At 38.2% G+C, this 23368-nt stretch overlaps 1 protein-coding gene across 1 annotated transcript in view; it reads right to left on the bottom strand.

The window, feature by feature from the left end:
• Positions 1-23368, bottom strand: part of Snx1 (sorting nexin 1) — a 339596-nt gene that overhangs the window by 97113 nt on the left and 219115 nt on the right. Inside the window, exons 7-8 of the mRNA XM_067140832.2 lie at positions 17364-17570; positions 7249-7341 (exon numbers count right to left, since the gene is read on the bottom strand). Of these exons, the coding sequence (XP_066996933.1) occupies positions 7249-7341; positions 17364-17570 (300 nt within the window). The remainder of the gene's footprint in view (positions 1-7248; positions 7342-17363; positions 17571-23368) is intronic.

The following is a 23368-nucleotide window of genomic DNA, read 5'->3' as shown; positions in this document are numbered from 1 at the left end:
ACTACCATACCTTTCCATATTCCCAATACCTTTCCATCATTTGACGCAATGTAAATATTGGGTCAAATGTGGACCTACCTCATCTGAATCCATACTGGTGCTCTGTCAATTTTCTGTCTACTCTGTCTCTTATTAGTCTATCCAAGATTCTTTCAGGGATCTTAGCTGTATGAGGTATCAGTGTCACTCCTAATTTTCACATTGCTTCCTGTCTCCTTTCGCCCACTCTTTTGGAAAGAGTCTTTTCCTCCATATCACCCTGAAGAGTCTATACAACCACTGTAGACCAACTACTCCTGCTGCTATTATCATTTCTATGGTGACCTTGTCAATTCCAGCTGCCTTGCCTTCTTTCATTCTTTTAGTGGCCCACTCGATCACTGCCATGGACACCTCGTTTTCCTTATCCTCCATCTGCACTAAATCTGGTTCTTTGATTTCTCCTTGTACTGAGGTATTTTGCATGTTGTGTAGCTGTTTGAAGTATTTTCCCCACCTCTGCAATATATCCTGTTTCTTTGTCATCACTTCCTCCTGTTTATTTTTAATTATGTTAGCACCTTCACCTGGGTGTTTCTTCTTTTTAACCCACTGGAATAAGATCTTTTTGTTTCCAGTTGTATCAGTGAATTTTTTTCAGCATTTCTTTTTTTCTTCTTGAACCACCTTGGAGCACTCCTCCTTGCAGTGCCTGTATTCTGTTTTGCATTCTGTTCTGTTTCTCAGCCATCTCTTCCAAGCCTGTTTCTTCCTTTTAACTATATCTTTTACCCTGTCATTCCACCAGAGCGATTCTTGATCTTTCTTTCTTCCTTCCTGATACTCTTCCACATGTCTTTTCTGCAGCCTCGACCATGACTGTTTTAAAGTATACCCATTATTATTATTATTATTATTATTATTATTATTATTATTATTATTATTATTATTATTATTATTATTATTATTGTTGTTGTTGTTGTTACTGAAAATCAACAGCCTGTTTCCAGTCATTTTATCAGGTCAGGAATGGAATGAATGAAGCCCCAACTAGCAGCGAGGATAAGAATTGTGCTGGCTGCCGAAGACTGTTGCACTCCCCTGGGTCTATGATTAATGACTGACAGAGGAAATGAAATTTTTATTAGAGTGTGTTGCTGGAATGAAAGATGACAAGACCAGAGTATCCCGAGAAAGAACTGTCCTGCCTCCGCTTTGTCCGGCACAAATCTCGCATGAAGTGACCGGGATTTCAACCACTGAACCCAGCAATGCGAGGCCAGCACGCTGGCACCTGAGTGATAGAGATTATTATTTGCGAACAGAAATTAAAACTACTGTTAAATATTGAAATATCCAAAGGGCTACACAAAGATTATACAACAATAAAGCCAGATACTGTTAACTGAAAATATAGAAGCTTAATTGCAACAAAGTTTCTAGAGAGATCTTTTCCCCAACTACACAAGTATTACAGAATAATAAAGCATTAAAAAATAAATCAAGATATATTTGTAATTAAACAAATGCACTACAGTTCTAAACCACACTTAGATGTATCCTAATCAAAACATGTTAATAAATGAAACAGAAATTTAGTTAAAACTAATACTTGAAAGTACAGGGTGATTAATTCGAAAGTACAGAGCGGAGTGCTGAGGATTAGGCACGCTGGGAAGCGGAGACAGCGAGCGCAGCACCCGCTATGACAAGCAGGCATAGTCTGCTCAAAGAAGCGGCACGATTACGCCTGTAGAAACCAAACGAAACTGAACTCGCCGGCTACATAGATGCTCTGGACAAATAAGTAAATGAATAAATAAATAAATCAACTAAGAAATTAAACTGAATTCACCAGTAATAAATACATATATAAACAAATAAATCAACTAGGAACATCAAACATTTCCCGTAACAGTCGCATAGAGCTACGCGCTGTATGGGCCGTTGCACTATCCTGCTGTAAATAGCCGTACCTTTTCTCTTCTTCAGTCAGTTCAGCAAAAAATGGTTCCAGAATGTTGTGAATATAACGGTCAGAAGTAATCGTGTCCTGAAAAAATATCAGACCGATAATTCGTCGGGCACTGATAGCGCACCACACACCCACCTTCACATCGTGCAGAGGTCTCTGCTGTAAAATTTGCGGGTTGTCTGTATCCCAGATTCTATTGTTCTGTAAATTGACATATCCACTCAAATGAAACCAGGCTTCGTCGCTTATAAAAAGAAAGTTTGGATCCACAACACCGTCGTGGACACTATTTATTAGCCAATTGCAAAATCGTATTCTTGCATTGAAATCTGTAGGCTGTATGTTATGGACTGAACGAGTCTGATAAGATCGTAAACGTAACAATTTTGTTGCATTACGTGCTGAAGAAGGTGAAATACCACTTTCCTGAGCTAATCTCCTAAGCGACTTATGTGGAGTGACCTGGAGTCTTGCCTGTATACCTTCTAACTTCTCTTGTGTGAGAGCTGTTCTCCTTCGCTTCTTTTTCTTATTGCTTACAGAACCAGTACTACGCCACTTGTAAACGAGCTGATGCACGTAACGTTTTGATGGTACTGTCGCACCGGGAAATTGTCTACAGAATTTTCGAAGGCACATTTTAATAACTGGTTTCTTCTTCTTGTGCAAATAACACTCGACCAGAAATATTCTTTGCTCTATAGAGTATTTAACCATCGTGATAATAACCTCACAACACACCTTAAAAGTCCAATATTTTCCAACTAACTGAGGGACAGAGTGCTAAACAGCTGCGCATTGCAGTGAACACTTCTTATCTCGCCGTGTTGACAGAAGCCATATGGCGCTCGCTCGGGACTTCCCACGGCATGGGAGAAGAAGTCTGAACACTTAAAATATTTTCCCTGTATCTTACCTACAAGCTAAAAGAAATTTTTTTTTATTTATTTTTTTTGCTAGTTGTTTTACGTCGCACCGACACAGATAGGTCTTACGGCGACGATGGGACAGGAAAGGGCTAGGAGTGGGAAGGAAGCGGCCGTGGCCTTAAGGTACAGCCCCAGCATTTGCCTGGTGTGAAAATGGGAAACCACGGAAAGCCATTTTCAGGGCTGCCGACAGTGGGGTACGAACCCTAAAAGAAATTAAAACTACCCTTAAATGCTGAATGATCCACGGTGCAGAGCACAGAGTACGCTGGATACTTCGAATACAAATAATAACTGGAATATAGTAATCACCTGATTATTACTTTTGTTTTCTCGATTACCCTATACTATACTTTGTTCTCATCCATATACCAACAGTGCAATATTTGAATACGAGGAGCATCAATAATAGCCAACAATCCAAAGACCAAAGACTTAACCATTTCAGCAGTGATATACCATATATGCTCTTGAACTACTATATTTTGAGTAAAATTTATTAATATACCGTGTTATTTAATAAAAGAAATGATTACCTCTTTGATAATTTGAACAGATTTTGAGTACCTGTATGAAATGCCATTTCTTTTGTCAGACTGTATGAATGTGAAAGCTGCAGAATTTACAATTTGTTATAACATGCATTTGTAAGTATTCTACCAACAAAACTACAGATATTTCAATTTAAAAAGTTACTTTTATTTTCTATTTCCCCCAACCCAAAATTGAAAATAAGTAAAGCTAACCTACACAACCTAGAACACGTAATCTATTAAACACCAATGGAACTACTTGACATAAAATTTGAATATCACTTATCTTGAACACTGAACACCAAAATATTCACTGCACTACATGGATCAATCTCACATGCACACATTCTCTCTCTCCACCCCCCACCCACCCCCTGAAGGTATACACTACTTTATTACTAGATAACACAAGAGCACTTTCAACAGCCTACCATTCACTAGCACGCCCAACAATGGATGCCAATCGATTTATGTAATAAATTTGACACAATACAAGAGTTAATACAGCATCGTTCCAACTTACACATTTGTCTTTGATAATGATTCTTACCTTATGAAGTAATATGTAGAAAAATTCAGTAACTATCTTCAAATTAAAAGAAAAACCTTGCTCTTCAGAACAGTAAAAAAAATTCTAGTGCCACCTTAATTTTATATGATAAAAGCAAAAGGGGGAATTACTGAACCAATAGCTGAACCAATAGTTTAACAAATAGCTCAAGCCAAGTATGTAAATGAAAGAGTTATAATAATGCACATACATGTAAACAAGGAACTACTGAAGATAGTACAGCTGTATGCTCTACAGACCAGATGTAGTGTGGATGAAAAAGAAGAGTTCCTCAATGAACTGGAAACACACATTGTTGGAGATGGGATCATGATAATGGGAGATCTGAATATTCACGTGGGAAATGATCGAATGGGATATGAGAATGTTCTGAGCCCATATGGATATGGTGATAGAAATGAAGATGGGGAGAAACTGTTGGACTGAAATGAAATGTCGTATGGCTTTTAGTGCCTGGATATCCCAAGAAGGGTTCGGCTCGCCAGGTGCATATCTTTCTATTTGACGCCTGTAGGCGACCTGCGCGTCATGATGAGGATGAACTGATGATGAAGACAACACATACACCCAGCCCCCGGGCCATTGGAATTAACCAATTAAGGTTAAAATCCCTGACCCGGCCGGGAATCGAACCCGGGGCCCTATGAACCGAAGGCTAGTACGCTGACTGTTCAGCCAACAAGTTGGACACTGTTGGACTTTTGTATCAGAAATAACCTGATAATAAAGAACACATGGTTTATGAAGAGGAACAGCCATAAGATCAGTCAATATAATTGGGATGGACAGTATGGAATACTCATCAGTTTTATAATAACAGACAGAGAATGGGGAAGATACGTCATGAATATGAAGATAATCCCCAGTGAAAGTATGGAGAGTGATCATAGATTATTAATTGTGGAATTACAACAAGTAAAAATCCCTAAAATTGTATTGAAGAAGAAACCAAAAATCAGGATTTGAGAAGAGGATAAAAGAACAGCATTCCGAGATTATATAAAGAGGAAGTTGCCTAACATTGAAATACGAAGTGGAGAAGAAGAGTGGGACAATTTAAGATAGACATTTGTGGAAGCAGCAATTGAGGTATGCGGAAAAACAAAAGCAAAGGTTAAGGGAAAGGAGACACTGTGGTGGACAGATGAAATAAAAAATAAACAAAAGAAAGGAACAAGGTGAAGAAAGGAATGGATAAGGAAAAGCAAAAAAGTATCAGAGGGATGAGAATAAGAAATGTTACATGTGGAATACAAAAGATTGAAACTACAAGTAAAGAGGAGTATCAAGGAAGAAAAGGAGAAATGTTAGAGTTTACCAACAAAATTAAGCAAGATAGTCTATGAAATCAGAAACTATTATACACAGTAATAAAATCGAAAAGAATATATCAAGAAAAAAATCAAGACATCAGAGACAGAAGATGGATCCATAGTACATGACAAAAAGGGTCTTCAGAAGGTGATGGCACAGTATTTTGAAAATATAAGGACGACTGCTCGGAGGAAGAAGGAGATATGAAAATGGAAATAATAGATGGAGAAAAAGAACGGAACCCGACAACATGGTCTGAATTTGAAAAAGCAGTGAAAGCAATGACCAACGGGAAAGCAATGACCAACGGTAAAGCAAGTGGAAAAGATAAATTCAATGCTAATATAATTAAGGCAGCAGGAAGCATTGGACTACAGTGGCTGTACCGAGCCCTCAATGCCATATGGAAGGATGAAAGGATACCTGAAGATTGGCAACAAGGAAGCATTGTACCATTGTTCAAAAAAGGAAATAGGAAAGAATGTGAAAATTAGAGGTATAACCCTATTATCACATCAGCTAAAAATAATGGAGAAAGTCAGACAAAAGACAGAGATATAAAAGAAACACAGAGGAAGAACAATATGGATTTAGACCGAATAGATCAACACTAGATTATATTTACAGTATGAACGATGATGGAAAAACATCTGGAAAGGATCAAGGAAATCATCTTCGAAGTTTTGGATTTGGAAAAAGCTTATGATACAGTTAAGAGAAAACATGTATGGGAATGCCTACTGAAAAGGAATGTACCAAAACCATTAATTAAAAAAAGAAAAATTTTGTATCATGAGAGTAAAAGCAGTGTACAAGTGGGGAGTGGTGACAAACATTTTATACAAAAAATAAAGGTGTCAAGCAAGGAAGTGCACTGTCACCATTATTGTTTATTATATTGATGGATGAAATCATTAAACGTGTAAAACAGGGTATCAGAAGTGATGAAGTGAATGCTTTGGTATTTGCAGATGATGTGGTGATTTGGGGAAAGGGTGAAAAGGAAGTACAAAGGAGACTGGACATTTGGAATAAAAATCTGGAGTAGTTTGAAATGGTAATTAGTAAAAAGAAAATGTAGTCATGCACTGTGGAAAAGAGAAGAAGCCAAGTGAACATAGATGGAGAACTGTTAGAGAATGCAGAACAGTTTACATATCTGGATAGCATTATTAATGGAAGTAATGAAATCAACCCTCTAACAGACTAAGTAAAGGTACAACATTTCATCATCAAGTAAGAGAACTTTTATGGGATGACAAAGTACCCAAGAGAACGAAATTAACATTATATAAACAGTGTTTCATACCAATTGTAACATACAGACTAGAAACGCTGGTAACTAATAAGAGACAAGATAGTAAGATCCAAGCAGTAGAAAATAAATTTTTAAGAACATCGGTTAAAAAGACCGGAAGAGAGAGAATTCAAAATATTAAAATCAGAGAAGAGCTAACTATAGAACCGTTAGTACAGAACATACAGAAAGCAAGACAGATGGTTCTCACGTGTAAAAAGAATGGCAAAGGAACGGGTAGCAAGAAGGGAATTGAAAAGAGAAGGTAAGGGAAAGAGACCAGTTGGAAGACCGAGAAGCAGGTGGATGGATCAGATTTGGAGGGACATTAGAGAAGCTGGATTGGATGGGGAGGAAGTAATGGAGCAGAAAAGTGGAAGGACAGAAAGGAGTGGAGGAGGCTAGTTAACCACACCCGGGCAAATGGAGTGGAACATTGATGATGATGATGATGATGGAATTGACTAGGTGGATATGTGATGAACAAATCCATTCACATACATAAGATGCATCACATACCTATTTTTAAATGGTCTGTACTTGTGTCAGCAAGCGACAAAATGTGTTAAATGAAAGTTAACTATTCTTTAGACAAATTTTATGATTTCTGACATATATCAAAGTTATCTGGTAGCTTACAATAAACTTACCTTTATTGCTCCAATTAAGGCAATATAATCTTTCAGAAGCTCACAAAGAATGGAAAAGTCTGCATTTGCTTGCTCATTATGCAATGCCTCCACCTGAAAAAGTGAAAATTTGAAACACTCAAACAAATTCAATACAACGCTTCTTAGACTTTTACAGATGGAGCAATGCCAAAGTCCATGATTCTTTGGGCTGGTGTGCATCCTAGGTTGGCGAGTGGCCAATGTCTGGCCATCCCTCCAGTAAACTTCGTCAATCCTGATTGATGGAGGAATAATAATGATGATGATTAATAATAATAATAATAATAATAATAATAATAATAATAATAATAATAGCTTCACGTCCCACTAACTACGTGTACGATTTTCAGAGATGCCGACGAGCCGGAATTAGGTCCCGCAGGAGTTTAACATGCCAGTAAATTTACATACACGAGGCTGACATATTTGAGTACCTTCAAATACCACCGGACTGAGCCAGGATTGAACCTGCCAAACTGGAGTGAAAAGGCCAGCGCCTTAACCGCCTGAGCCACTCAGCCCGGCAGTCTTTAATTAAAATCGAACCAATAAGCCTATTTCAAAATGAGTTATACCAATATTTTCTTTGTTTAATTATGTATTGCGATGTATAATAAAATTGTTTTTGAAGTTCATTATTAATTTTTTACTTGTGGTTGTAATAAATACTGTCCGGCTTTTTGGCTTCTCCCCCTCGCTCTTTTCTTGCCCTTTTAGTGCTTGTTTCCATATGCTAGTTAGCAGTAATCCATCATCTCTATTGAAGTTTTTCAGGTGTTTTTGAATTTCTATGGCTTCTCCAATTTTTTCTGCTGAAAGTGACTGTTAGAGACTAGTAGCTTGGTTTCGTTGAACAGGATGAGATGCCTGCTGTGTGATGCGTGTTCAGCCAGAAAAATATGAGAAGCTATAGAAATTCAAAAACACCCAAATAACTTCAACAGAGATTATTGCTACCTAATGCCTGGAAACCAATACTAAAAAGACTAGATGAACCATAAACTACCCTAGAGGACAGCATCTTCACTGCACAGTCTGACAGAGTATAAAATACTCCTGCCCTTCTTCTCCACTACAAATCAGCCTAGACAAAGCCTACTGGAATGATGGTGAAATGTCAGTCACTCGTCAACCTAGGATGTGGCACAATGGCCCATAGCACCTAGCTGGAATGAGGGAAGGGGGTGGACATGTTATGTCTGTTAGGTCATCAGCCCAGAGGCTGGTTGGATCCTCAAATAGCACCACCAAAGGTTATGCGGTTAAAAGGAAACCGCAAAAACCAATGGCAGCACCAAAATGAGGCATACTAGGCAAGACGAAGAGTGAGGTAGTTTGCCATTGCTTTCCTCACTGGGTCAGAAAGTGCTATTGCAGCACGACTGACCCTATGAGCAACACCTTCCATAACACTCAGATGCACTAGTCGTGCTCTGAATGCCATTACTCAGCACCACCCATACCCCAGCAGCTTCCATATTGTCACAGCCATGGATGAGACTGGGACTTCAGTGAAAGCTACACTTTACTCTGGCCCGTGCCAAGAGATGGATACAAAAGTACTGTATCCATCAAGAAGGATAAGAATTCAGATCATTTTTTCAAGTAGAATACCTAGTGGAAGGGAGCAGTAGAGAAGAGGCTTCATCAAAACTATGAAAAGTGAGCAGAAAAAAATTCCACATGGCAAAATACCCAGGGAAGTTTCAACTTCCTGGAATTTGGTTTTCAAATTTTAGCAAAAAAGGAAGAAAGCTGTATAAAGAAATACCTTTCTTTCTTTCTTTCTTTTCTTTCTTTCTTCTGTGATGAACATACATATTATGAATGATCAGAATGGTCTATGCAATGCAAAATTTTTGTTCACTTCCCACACAGTGAATTTTCAGAACCACTAACCATGACATTAATGCAAGTACCTAAGAAGAAACCTATGGCCACAAGATTTAAAAAAGAAATATTCATGATCATCCAGATGTCTTAAGGCACCAAATCACATATGTAGACATGGGATCCTACCTTCATACAGATAAGGACTGGATTTTTGGATTTCTTCTTGAACAGAAATCATCATCTATATCTATGCAAGTCCACCACAACAATGACAAATATTATTGCAGTACAAGTACTGTATGTGTAAAATTGGCGACTATTCTCGAACAGTGGAAGAATTTATCAGTAACACTTCTGCACCATACATAGATTTATAAGGAAATTATGTGAATATTTGGAAGGTGCTTATACCCATACAAAATTTCTGAAGGAGAAAATTGCTCAAGCTTTCTCAGGACAACTGCACAAAAGGCAAAGCTTACAAAATTCAGCCATGAGAGATCTATACTGTTAACTTGCAAATATGAAGGTGTTGCTGTTCAAATAAGGAGAAATATCCCTGAGAATGAGAATTGTGCATTGTAACATGTCACAGGGAGGACTTTTGTTTCTGAAAAATAGAGAAAGGATTGGAAATTTGATTCACTAGTTTATAATGAGAAAAAAATGAGCAGAAGTAGTTTTCCAATACTTCCCCTGCATCATGCAGTATCTTAAATTCTCAATACATGAGTAAGAAAAGACTATCTTAAATTGGGTGGGACCGAGCTAGTTCGCTGCACTGATCAAGCTGTCTGTTAGCTTGCATTTGGGAGACAGTGGATTTGAACACCAATGTCTGCAGCCCTAAAAATGGTTTTTGGTCGTTTCCAAATTCCACACCACACAAATGCTGTGTCTGTACCTTAATCAAGGCCATGGCTGCTTCCTTCTTAGCCTAGCCCCAACTTATCCTAAGTAGCAAATATTTAAAAATATACTTTAATATCGTATTTGTCACTTTGGGAGTGGCGACCCCATAATTCATTACATTACACTGACCCGGTCAAATACTAGAAAGCAGGTTGTAGGTTTTCATTTCATTGTATTTATGCAGTCCACCTATTCAATACATATTTATTTTGATCTAGAACATGTTTCCTCCCCTAAGAGACATCAGCAAGAATATTTCACAAAATACATCAGATATAAAATCACATTAATAGATTGGTAAGACAAGAGTTAAATATGCTATCAAATACAAGGACATTTAAAATAATGTAATTAAAAACTTGACTGAAGTTCCAAGTCATGTCGTAGTCAATATCAACGAGAATTGTTAGAACACATTTCAAATTTGACAGCAATAAATCTATGAAGAACTCTGTTGAATTCTGTAACTCGACTAAAAATTTAGAATAAATAAATAAATACATAAATAAATGAATAAATAAATAAATAAATAAATAAATAAACAAACAAACAAACATTTTAATTGTCCTGGATTTCGTCCTAAATAATAACTATTTCATGTTTAACAACAAAGTCTACCGACGAAAGGTCTTCAGATGGGTCCCACAGCATCAGGCATCTTGGCTGAAATTTACATCTACCACATTGAAAAATTATTGATAAACTTGAACTGCACCACTTTTATACATATGTGGATGACACTTTTGTAATATTAGATGAAAGAATGACTAACGGTCAGACCTTTATAAATCATATGTTACGTTCACAATTCATTCAGAAGTAGATAACAGTTTAACTATTTAGATGACTTCTTAAATATTCTTAGGAAATCAACACAGACCGTTAACATGATCAAAAGTAATTCCATACAACTGGGAGCTCATAAAAGAGCCGGTTTCTGTAGTGTGATCTACAGAGCATTCAATATCCCTCTTTCAGCTCTGGATATATAAAAAGAAACTAGTACCATATACTGCATAGAATACAACAGCTATAATAAAGAATTTGTACACAGGATTATAAATAAAATATAAAATAAACCTGTAACTACTTTATTGAAAGAACGGAAGAAAGAAGAGAATATGAAATTTGCTGTATTCACATATAACAGTAAATTATATAGGATTACGAATTTGTTGAAGAGACATAATTTAGGAATCTCTTTTAGGACCAACAACACAAAATCTTAATGTGTAACACTCAATAATAATAATAATAATAATAATAATAATACATCCATCATCACTATAGACCGTTATGCCTTTCAGTGTTCAGTCTGCAAGCCTTTGTGAATTTACTAAACATCACCACAATCCTCTATTTGCAACTAGTGCTGTGGACTCATTTAGTTCTATACCTCTTATCTTTAAATCATTGGAAACCGAGTCTAACCATCGACGTGTTTGTCTCCCTCTACTTCTCTTACCCTCGATAACAGAGTCCATTATTCTCCTAGGTAAACTATCCTCCTCCATTCTCCTCGCATGACCCCACTACCCAAGCCGGTTTATGCGTACAGCTTCATCTCTAACCTTTATCTCCTCATTCCGAGTACCCTCCTGCCATTGCTCCCACCTGTTTGTACCAGCAATCATTCTCACTACTTTCATGTCTTGCTTCTAACTTATGAATAAGATATCATGAGTCCACCCAGCTTTCGCTCCCATAAAGCAAAGTTGGTCTGAAAACAGACCAACATAAAGATCGTTTTGTCTGCGAGGTGAAAGGAAAATAAGGGGAAAGACACCAGTGGGCAGACCTAGAGATGATGATGATGAACTTTACAAATGATGATGTGTACAGTTTGCTGAGTAAATCCAGGATACAAGCATGAGGATGCTTAATCAAACAGCTGCATTAATCAAATAGCTCAGCCCAAAGGCCTGCAGATTACTAGGTGACCTGTGGTCAGCGCATCAAGTCCTCTTGGCTGTTATTCTTGGCTTTCTAGACAGGGCTGCTATGTCGCCATCAGACAGCATTTCAAATGTCCTCACGTAGATTGAATGGACCCTAAACCAGCCCTCAGATCCACATAAATATTCCTGACCTAGCTGGGAATGAACCTGAGGCCTCTGGCTTAGAAATAGGCTTGCTATCCCTACTGCTAGGTAAGCTTTCAGACAAATAAAGCCATACAACATGAATTAGTATTGAAAAGCCCTTCCTACAAGAATTATACACTTGATCATCTATCATACAATAAATAACAAACACTTTCCAACAAAAAGTAATTGAGTGAAAATGTTGAATTCCTTCAGCAAGTACAGTTGAAATGAAGGCGCACATTACCATAGAGATTTCTTAGCTAGTTTATGCAGAGTGTAAGGACATTTTAACATTAGAATTTCTTTAATCATGTCCCTCTTAATATGCAAGCAGAACTGGATGGATCATTTTCCGTGTAGTCCTGTATTGTGCTCTGCACGTGAATGGACTATCCACTCCCCTTCGTGGTATTACTACCGGGGGTGCGGAAGGCCTTGGTGAGTGTTGGGGGTAGCCATTTTGGGAGTTCATCTCTGTTCTTTCTTAGAGACAGATGTGTTATGTAGGCTGCGTTATTTTTCTGGGGTATATCCCGGTTTTCAACCTTCCCCACCTTTTGGGTTGGGATTTTTATGAAAGGTTTATTTATTTTACCTTTCTTCTGTTGATCTGTTTGGTATGTAAATCTATCGTCTTATCGTTTTGATCTGCATTTCCACTCCAACCTCCCTTGGATCACCGGCATTCTTGTTAATGTATTTGGTAGGCTACTATATTATATTATAGCTGTTTCTGTTAACATTTACAGACTCTCTTCTAAATCCTATTATTCTTCCGGTTTGTGATTTTAATATATATATTTGGGTGGCCAGTAATTTTGATTCTGTCCTTCTCATGAAGGCTTTCAATCTTGTACTTACCTATGTGTAAATCTATATCCATTGGTTATCCTTCCAACATCTCCTTTATTTAAACTATGTCGGATACTACTGGTATAGTATTATCTTTAATGGGAGCTTTCGGCAGATTTCTTAGATTGTATTATTTCACCTTGATTTTAAATAATGTAGGGCTTTCACATATTGTACCCTTCTCTGTTCTGAAAGCTAACCTTCAACGTAATTCATCTTGTGGTGGTAATCATTAATTGTAATGAAGTATGTAATGAAAAGAATGAAACCGCCTCTATTACTGCGGTGATTTGTCGCATGTCATTTTTCTAGTCGTCTTGGTGACTTCATTGTTTTGGCGAATGATGTCTGATGTCTGATTTGATTGCAATCAGTGATACTGTGTTGATTTTGCTCGAGCTCAGGCTAGTTTAGTCTGTGCTGATATTTACTGATTACTCATTTAATTCAAGGCTTGTTTTGATGACTGTCGATATCATCACTTATTCTATTCTGTTACGTTTGATTAACAATTATTGAATTAAAGAGTGTTCTCTCCTTGTGTTTCATTGGGCTTGATGCGAGAGTGGTGATTTTTACTAACCTTGTTTTTTAACTTCCCTTAATTTGGGGTTTGATCCTTTTGCTGTCCTTGTGCTGTGATTTTCACTGAATTATATTTGGGAGGCCATTCCCTTCCTGATTTCTGCTCCCAAGGAACATTTCTGTATTTTCATTGTAGTAAGATATTGGTTTCATTTCTCTCTTATTACCCTTCTCTGTTTATTTAATAACTTGTTCCTTTTTCTTGCCAATTCTAATACCAAACCAGATCATTCATCCTTCTATAATCCTTATATACCTTTATTAAATTTTACCTTTAACAAAACTGGTGTTATCCTTTGATGACAACCATTTGCAATTAAACTCCAATTTTTTTTTTTTTTTTTTTTTTTTTTTTTTTTTTTTTTTTTGCTAGGGGCTTTACGTCTCACCGACACAGATAGGCCTTATGGCGACGATGGTATAGGAAAGACCTAGGAGTTGGAAGGAAGCGGCCGTGGCCTTAATTAAGGTACAGCCCCAGCATTTGCCTAGTGTGAAAATGGGAAACCACGGAAAACCATCTTCAGGGCTGCCGATAGTGGGATTCGAACCTACCATCTCCCGGATGCAAGCTCACAGCCGCGCGCCTCTACACGCACGGCCAACTCACCCGGTAAAAACTCCAAATTTAGTACGTAGGTTCTGATACAGAGGTCACCCTTGCATGATCCACTCTAAGCTTGCTCTCCACTCATTTACCCTTTTGAAGTAAGTTATCTTGGCTGTTCTTGCATGTTGGTTTAATATTTTCTGTTTTAAATTTGACTTGGGGTGTGCGACACCGTTGTGGAATATATGTTGTGGGTGTAAGTGAACCATGTGTGTTATTCTTTACCTAGCCTGAACCTGGTACTGGGTAACACGTTCTGTTCACCGCATTGTCACTGTATTTATGTGCAACCTATTATTATTTGCCAAGTTACTGTGTTCCTTTATTCCCTGCCACATCTCAGTGTTTTCATTTCATTAATTGCACATTAATGTGTGTGCTTTATTCATACTAACTTCAGCACGTTGCAAGAGGTTAATCTAACTTTGCAATAAAATGATGCACTTCTACATTTTCAGAACACTAGGTCCAATGTCTAAATGTCAAGCCCCTTTAAAAAAAATCAATCAATCAATCAATCAATCAATCAATCAATCAATCAATCCTGATCTGCATTTAGGGCAGTCGCCCAGGTGGTGGATTCCCTATCTGTTGTTTTCCCAGCTTTTTCCTAAATGATTTCAAAGAAAATTGGAATTTATTGAACATCTCCCTTGGTAAGTTATTCCAACCCCTAACTCCCCTTCCTATAAATGAATATTTGCCCCAGTTTGTCCTCTTGAATTTCAACTTTATCTTCATATTGTGATCTTTCCTACTGTTATAAACACCACTCATACTTATTCGTCTACAAATGGCATTCCACACCATTTCTCCGCTAACAGCTCGGAACATACCACTTACAAGTGATAAAAATCATTGTTATCCGTATTGAAGATACTGAATGTAGGATGCTAAAGGGTTTGTGGTGTCACCTATTCAATACATATAAAATTTAAACATTTAGGAATTTATTATTAATTCCATTTGAGATATGTTTTGCCCTTCATTGAGGGCATCATTAGTCAAATTACCTCCTCAAGGCAAAAATCAGGTACCTGATTAGTAATTAAATTATAAACATTAAGATACATTACAATGGGAAAATACCTTTCTCACCAAGCTGCTCTCTTGTAAATATGTATATACTGTACGCTGTTATTTCTGAACTGTTCAATTGGATATTGTAAATTTACTGTATAGTTTCCCTGTCAACCTGTAATCGTTCAACCAACGGCAGTAATTAATGTTACGAACATTGACACCAGATTCTTTATACCCTTTCTCCCCTGCCTGTTTCAATGTAAATATTTATATAAACTTTATAATTTCCTATGATTTTCTAATGAGTGCGTCAATTATTCTTCGGAACACCACTGCTGGACTCTGCTAAAATACCCAGTGATTTTACGCATTGGTGCCAACTACTATGTCTATAAACTTATATTGTTTAACTGTATCACCTGTGAACAAGTTTTTCTTGGTTGCTTAATTTTTCCAATTGTAATGTATCTTAATGTTTATAATTTAACTACTAATCAGGTACCCGATTTTTGCCTTGAGGAGGTAATTTGACTAATGATGCCCTCAATGAAGGGCGAAACATGTCTCAAATGGAATTAATAATAAATTCCTAAATGTTTAAATTTTATATGTATTGAATAGGTGACACAATAAACCCTTTAGCATCCTACATACCACTTAGTCGAACAGGTCGTCGTCTTTCTCCCAATTCTTCCCAGCCCAAACTTTGCAACATTTTTGTAACGCTACTCTTTTGTCGGAAATCACCCAGAACAAATCGGGCTGCTTTTCTTTGGATTTTTTCCAGTTCTTGAATCAGGTAATTCTGGTGAGGGTCCCCTACACTGGAACCATACTCTAGTTGAGGTCTCACCAGAGACTTATATGCCCTCTCTTTTACATCCTTACAACAACCCCTAAACGTCCTCATAACCATGTGCAGAGATCTGTACCCTTCATTTACAATCCTATTTATGTGATTACCCCAATGAAGATCTTTCCTTACATTAACACCTAGATACTTACAATGATCCCCAGAAGGAACTTTCACTCCATCAACGCAGTAATTAAAACTGAGAGGACTTTTCCTATTTGTGAAACTCACAACCTGACTTTTAACCCTGTTTATCAACATACCATTGCCTGCTGTCCATCTCACAACATTGAGGTCACATTGCAGTTGCTCACAATCTTGTAACTTATTCATTACTCTATACAGAATAACATCATCCGCAAAAAGCCTTACTATCAATGTAATTATCTTTACTTCTAGAACAAGTTTAAATCAAAACATTCACTTCAAATTGCCCCCAAAAATTATTCTTGCTTTCGTAACACAATACAACTATGCAAGTTTATCAGAAAAGTGTGTTTGGGACTAATGTATTTTTTACAATTCACTTCAAGTCGCACCGACGCAGATGTCTTATGGTAATGATGGGATAGGAAAGGGCTACGCGTGAAGGAAGCGACTGTCGCCTTAAGGTACAGCCCCAGCATTTGCCTGGTATGAAAATGGGAAACCAGGGAAAACCATCTTCAGGACTGCCAACAGTGAGGTTCAAACCCACTATCTCCAGAATGCAAGCTGGTAGCTACATGACCCAAACCACGCGGCCACTAGCTCGGTGACAAATATATTAGAGTAAGACAAGAAATATCACGGAAAACCATACGAAAGGTATACAAAGTTTAAGACCAATATTTTCTGTTTTAATTTGACTTGGGGTGTGCAACATCGTTTTGGAATTTATGTTGTGGGTGTAAGTGTACTGTGTGTGCTAATTCTTTACCTAACCTGAACCTGGTACTGGGTAACACGTTCTGTTCACCGCTTTGTCACTGTGTTCAGTTTTTACGTTGGGAAGTATATATGCAAAGAGGGAGAAAAAGGTACATTCAAAGATCATTCCCCAATCTAAACTGTAATACCAGTGATTGGAACTGTTTCAATTTAGGAATGGGTTTGAGGTCATAGGAATTTAAAAAAGGTAGCAAGTATTTAATGTGTTGACACCAAAATCCAAGTTCTACAACTCCGAACAAAACAGCTGCAATTCCCTGCCATGGGGATCAATGTAACAAACCTGTCTATAAAGATGGAAACAGAAGTCACCCTTTCTACCAAATGCAGTGTACAAAAATCCAAAAGTAATGAAGTGAAAATAGTCTATTTTACATTCTCTTAACGTAGGAACCGACGACTATCATACCTTTTCCTCCACTTCGGCCAGCTGAGAAAGAGCTCTAGATAAAGATGTATGTTCTTCACAGTTGCTCAACATAGCAGCACTTCTGGCAAATGATGAGGTAAGCACTGCTAGATCTTTACGATGCAGCACTAATGTCTCCACACTAGAATGCAGCTTACGCAGCTGAACATCCAGGTTCTCCACCTGCTGAGTTTTTTCTTCAAACCACTACAAAAGGAGTAATTACAACTATAAACATTTCACTGTTATGAGAAAGGAAACAACAATATGCCTGACAAAAATACTTCAGAGAAAACTATCATCCTCTTAACAATCTCTTATTTTCGGTTAAGAGTACTAACCAGCTGACGAAAAATCCATGAAGTGTCCTGTCAATATGGACAGACTTACTTTCGTTAAACCAACAGTAAAATAAAAGTTGTACATACATGAAAAATATACTGCACATTCATGGCCCCTATGTATATCACACATACAGAAAATATAAGATAAGAAAAGACGTAATAGAATTATGTATTCTCATTTTTTTCTCATTGCACTCATATTTATATTGTACAGTTGTTAAAAAAAAGGTGCATGATATGTATAGAAAAGGACTTATTAGGAATCCACCTAATCAACACTTCTCACTGCACACAAATATCTTATCCTATCTCACAAGTAGTAGTACCAGTTTTGGTCACTGTGTAACCATCTTCGGCTACATCCAGTATATAGACTTAAAAACTAAACCTATCACGTAACAATTATGACATACAAACTCTAAAAATTTTATGTGAACATTCTTTACAATGTCTTTGGTATAGTGTCTTGATTTAGATTAAGACAAGAATCACATGTGCTATCATTGAAGCTGGTTGTTACATTGACGAAAAATGCTGGTGGCGCCTTATGAGAGAGAGAATATACTCAAATCACATGGAAACCTAGTGAAATTGGGAAATCAAGGTGTTTGATCTAAAAGTTCCAGGCAATATAGACATAAAAGGAAACAGCTCTCCCTCACGCCCATGATGACCTAACCGGTGCCCTGTGTGTAGACAACCATGTGTCATTAGTGTCTACGAAGTTTCTTCAACGTAAATTTGATTGACCGAGTGTAATACATGATGAAAACCTACAACATGTTTTCCATCAATTACCGGGTCAGGGAGGATAGGAATTGTGCCGCCTGCCGAGGCCAGTCGCACTCCTCTGGGGCAATGATTAATGACTGACAGATGAAATGAAATTATAGTGGAGTGTGTTGCTGAAGGAAAGATGACAGGGAAAACCAGAGTACCTGGAGAAAAACCTGCCCTGCCTCCACCTTGTCCAGCACAAATCTCGCATGGAGTGACCACGATTTGAACCATGGTATCCAGTGGCGAGAGGCCGGCGCACTGCCGCCTGAGCCACGGAGGCTCCTACCAAGTGTAATACATCATTTGGTAATTCACCAACAACGTAATTGTAAACAAGCTTCTTTAATTTTTTTTAATTTTTACAATTTGCTTTACGTCGCACTGACACAGAGAGGTCTTATGGTGATGATGGGAGAGGAAAGGATTAGGAGTGGGAAGGAAGCGGCTATTACCTTAAGGAACAGCCCCAGTATTTGGTGTGAAAATGGGAAACTATAGAAAACCATCTTCAGAGCTGCCGACAGTGGGATTTGAACCCACTATCTCCCAGATGCAAGCTCACCTCACGGCCATCTCGCCTGGTTTGATTTTATGTCTTGAATGTCCCATATTTCATTGACTGTAAATTTTGAAAAAAAAAATTTATCAGATTACTGGCCTATACAATCAGCGCTTTTTAGATTTTTTGGAGTGTATTTATAGTTCATAGGACAAATTACAAGAATCTTCAACGACAGCTTCCAACTAAACTGCTGATGCTCCCTCACGCAGCACCAAGTAGGCACTACGGAGAACATTTCCTGGCGCCCATTATAATGCACCGATATATTCACGTTTCCCGAAGTCAAGCAACAGAAGAACAGCTCTATGTTTCTTAACTTCAGGTACCAGCATATACTAAAGTACCGGTATTTGTTTCATTGTTTATGTAAGCATATGTAGCATATGGTGGTTAGGTCTAGAAAATATATATATATAATGACACCATTCTTTAAAAAACATGTTCATCTAATGATTAATAACGAATTGTTTTGATTGATACTAACTCCCACATATCAACATCAAATGATTTTTAGTTTTATAGTTTCATTTCATATGATCTTTCATGTGACTACATCAGGTAGGAAAACATTTAATATTACCTTATTAGAAGAAATGAGAGAATGATACATCAATTTAATAAAATATTTTCTATGCATAAAACATTTATGTAACGAAGCTTGTTTATCTTCCTAACATACAACTGCACATGAAGGTGTGTGTATATGGTAAGTCTGAAAAACTATCACACACTAAGACTAGTTATCAGTACAAGATAAAGGTGATGTGTTACTGGATGTGCTCCCGGATGGTTGTAAATAAAGTTACAGACGTCATATGCGAGTACTGCAATTCACCGTGCCAGAAATACACCAATCAATCAATCAATCAATACTGATCTGCATTTAGGGCAGTCGCCCAGGTGGCAGATTCCGTATCTGTTGTTTTCCTGGCCTTTTCCTAAATGATTTCAAAGAAATTGGAAATTTATTGAACATCTTCCTTGGCAAGTTATTCCAATCCCTAGTGTCATGCGAACCTAAGAGAAAATTTGGGTTGTGGTGCATTGATAAATCAAATACTACATGTTGTGCAAGACTTTCAAACATAGACGTGTAACTGTTGACCTGTTGCACAGTGGACATCGCATGTTTGCACATGCACACACACGTCTGGCCATTACCAAATAGCGCACAAGAGAAGGCAGGTGTTGGACTGCGCAGGAATTATCCACACATGGGTATTTCTGAGTGGAGCGTGTTCTGAATTTTTCAAAAGGACTTGTATATATGCAAGATTTACTTTCATGAGGGCCTCACTGTCTGTGCCCAGCACCACGTGTAATTTCTGCGCTGCTATCCGTGCCATAAATTTGGAGAAAATGAACAACACTTGTTAACATCATTGTCTACGATAACCTGCTGCCCACATACCAATTCCTGTAAGGGGCATTTTTCAGCAGGGGAGGTGGAAAGTTTTAGAACACCCTCCTTATTCACCTCATCTCACTCTAAAACTAGAGAAACTTTTGCATGGAAATTGCTTTGCAAACAAGGACATCTTAACAGCATATCAAAGACAGGAGGTACACATTGATGATTATGATGCTTGTTTAATGGGGCCTAACATCTAGGTCATCAGCCCCAATGGAGGAGGTACACATTAACGTATCACAGACATCCAATGGAATTTAATATCTTCTCCGTCAACAAATGTGTGAGGAAAGGCTAAGGGAATATTTTGAAGGACGTTAGCTGTCCATATTATACTTTCAGGTTCATCCCACGTATGACAAAACTATTTCTGTACAATGATCACCTAGAACATTATGACCACTTACCTAATAGCTGGTATATCTACCTTTGGCAAGGATAACAGTGGTGATGCATCTTGGCATGGAAGCAATGAGGCCTTGGTAGGTCGCTGGAGGGAGTTTGCACCATATCTGCAAGCACAAGTCACCTAATTCCCGTAAATTCCGGGGAGGGGGGGTGATGAGCTCTGACGTCATGTTCAATCACATCCCAGCTGTGTTCCGTCGGGTTAAGATCTGGCGAGTTGCGGGTCAGCACATCAATTGTAACTCGCCACTGTGTTCCTCGAACCACTCCTTGTGACCTGATACATTATGTTAAAAAATGCCACAGCCATTAGGAAACATGATCATCATGAAGGGGTGTACATGGTCTGCAACCAGTATGTGACACTTCTTGGCCATCATAATGCCTTGCACGAGCTACACTGGACCCGTGGATGCCCACGTGAATGTTCCCCAGATCATAACCGAGCCGCCGCAAGCTTGTCTCTGTCCCACAGTACAGGTGTCAAGGAGCTGTTCCCCTGGAAGACTACAGATTCGCACCCTCCCATCGGCATGATGAAAGAAGTATGGAATTCATCAACCATGCAATGCTCTTCCACTGCGCCAAAGTCCAGTGACGATGGTCACGTGCCCATTTCAGTCATAGCTGCCGATGTCGTGGTGTTAACATTGGCACGTGCACGGGTCGTCAGCTGCGGAGGTTCACCCTTAGGAGTGTTTGGTGCACTGTGTGTTCAGACACACACATCTGCCCACCATTGAAGTCTGATGTTAGTTCTGAAACAGTTTGCTGCCTGTCCTATTTTAACAGTTTGCCAGCCTACGACGTCCGACATCTGAAATGAGGGATGGCCGCCCAACCCCTCAACGTTTGGACATTGTTTCACCCTGGTTTCGCCACTTGCTGAAGACTCTCACCACAGCACTCCTCGAACACCCAACAGGTCGTGCAGTTTCCTAAATGCTCATGCCGAGCCTCCGGGCCATCACAATCTGCCCTCTGTCAAACTCTGATAGATCGTGTGATCGCGTGCCTTCGCCATTCTACATAAGGATAGAACACTCACTGATACTACATGCACCATGCCTGTCTGACCAGCAATCATTCCTCGCCAAGTGATGCCGCTATCGCGTGGACAGGTTTACATCGATAGTAGGTAAGTGGTCATAATGTTCTGGCTGATCAGTGCATTTTTTCAATTGCTCCCAGCCGGTAGCTTGTACACCCAGACCCAATTTGGTGTAGGCATTGAGAGGCACATTCCAGTGACCTCTTAATGTATATGGTGGATTTCCATAGTTGCAGCTTTATTGGAAGAAATAACAGAGTTAGCATAACTTGAACTAATCTCGTAGATTACTTGAACTTCTGAATAACATATAACAAAGAAAACTATAAAAAATATTCAAAGTTATCTTTAAAATTGCCAGAGTTATTTACTTTTGAAATCAATAAAATATAGAATATCACATCCGAAACAAGTTGCTTCAAAATTAATCATAGTAAGCTAACGTCTCGTGCATCATCACTATAATTTAGAATTCTTAATAATCGAGTAAGATGAATACTGTGTGAATAACTATACCATTTTAGAAAGAGCAGAAAATGAAGATGTCTACAAAATTCCTACTACATGTTTCAAAACTTGAGCAATTTTACCATATATAGTGTCCAATTTGTGCGTAACAAAGCTTTATACAATTATATTTTCAACACTGTTAGTTCAAATATGTTGGGCATTAAATCACCTAATTACCAGGCTTCATTCCTTTCCATTAGTAACTACCCCAAAACAGATTGCAATTTCGTTCCACACCTAAATAATGAACTCTCAGCCAGAAATGCAATGTAGGATTTGCCAAATGAAATGAGACAAATGGCAGGGAAAAGTTACACTTGCTCACAAGTGAACCACAACCGTTCTAATAATGCCAAAAGGTTTGAATCCAATTCAATTGACCATTGCTCTATTAATGGAATGGTATCTCTAGTCACCAACTACTTTACTATACACCATTACCATATATTCAAGATTAGTAGTTTTTATCACCAAATTTGCATTATTTTCTAGCTTTATTTCCCACTGGTTTAATGTCTCACTAACACAGGGAATATTTTTGATCACACAAAGGAAAGTAGTGACCATGGTACAGCTTCAGCATTTACTTTGTGTGAAGATGGAAAACCCACAGAAAACCATCTTCCAAATTGCCACAGCAAGGTTCAAATCTAACATTTCATGAATGCAAGCTCACACCTGACCCAAACCATGTAGCCAATATTTTCAGACAGATCTTTCAGTTATGATGCGATAGGAAAGGCCTAGGAGTTGGAAGGAAGTGGCCGTAGCCTTAATTAACCCGTCGGCGTGGAGTGCCTAGCACTGCACGCACTGTACACGTGTACTCTTCTGCGATCTAGTGGTTACCATCGAAGTTGTTTGTGTTTTAACTCATTTCTGCTTGAAGAGGAAGGTTTCAGCTTTCAAACGATACACCTTGATCCCTAATTTGATAGT

This window comes from Anabrus simplex, chromosome 2 (assembly GCF_040414725.1).
Source record: "Anabrus simplex isolate iqAnaSimp1 chromosome 2, ASM4041472v1, whole genome shotgun sequence".
In the NCBI taxonomy this organism is placed as follows: domain Eukaryota; kingdom Metazoa; phylum Arthropoda; class Insecta; order Orthoptera; family Tettigoniidae; genus Anabrus; species Anabrus simplex.
The sequence above is the reverse complement of the archived record's forward strand: the minus strand, read 5'-3'. Positions and strand labels throughout refer to the sequence as shown.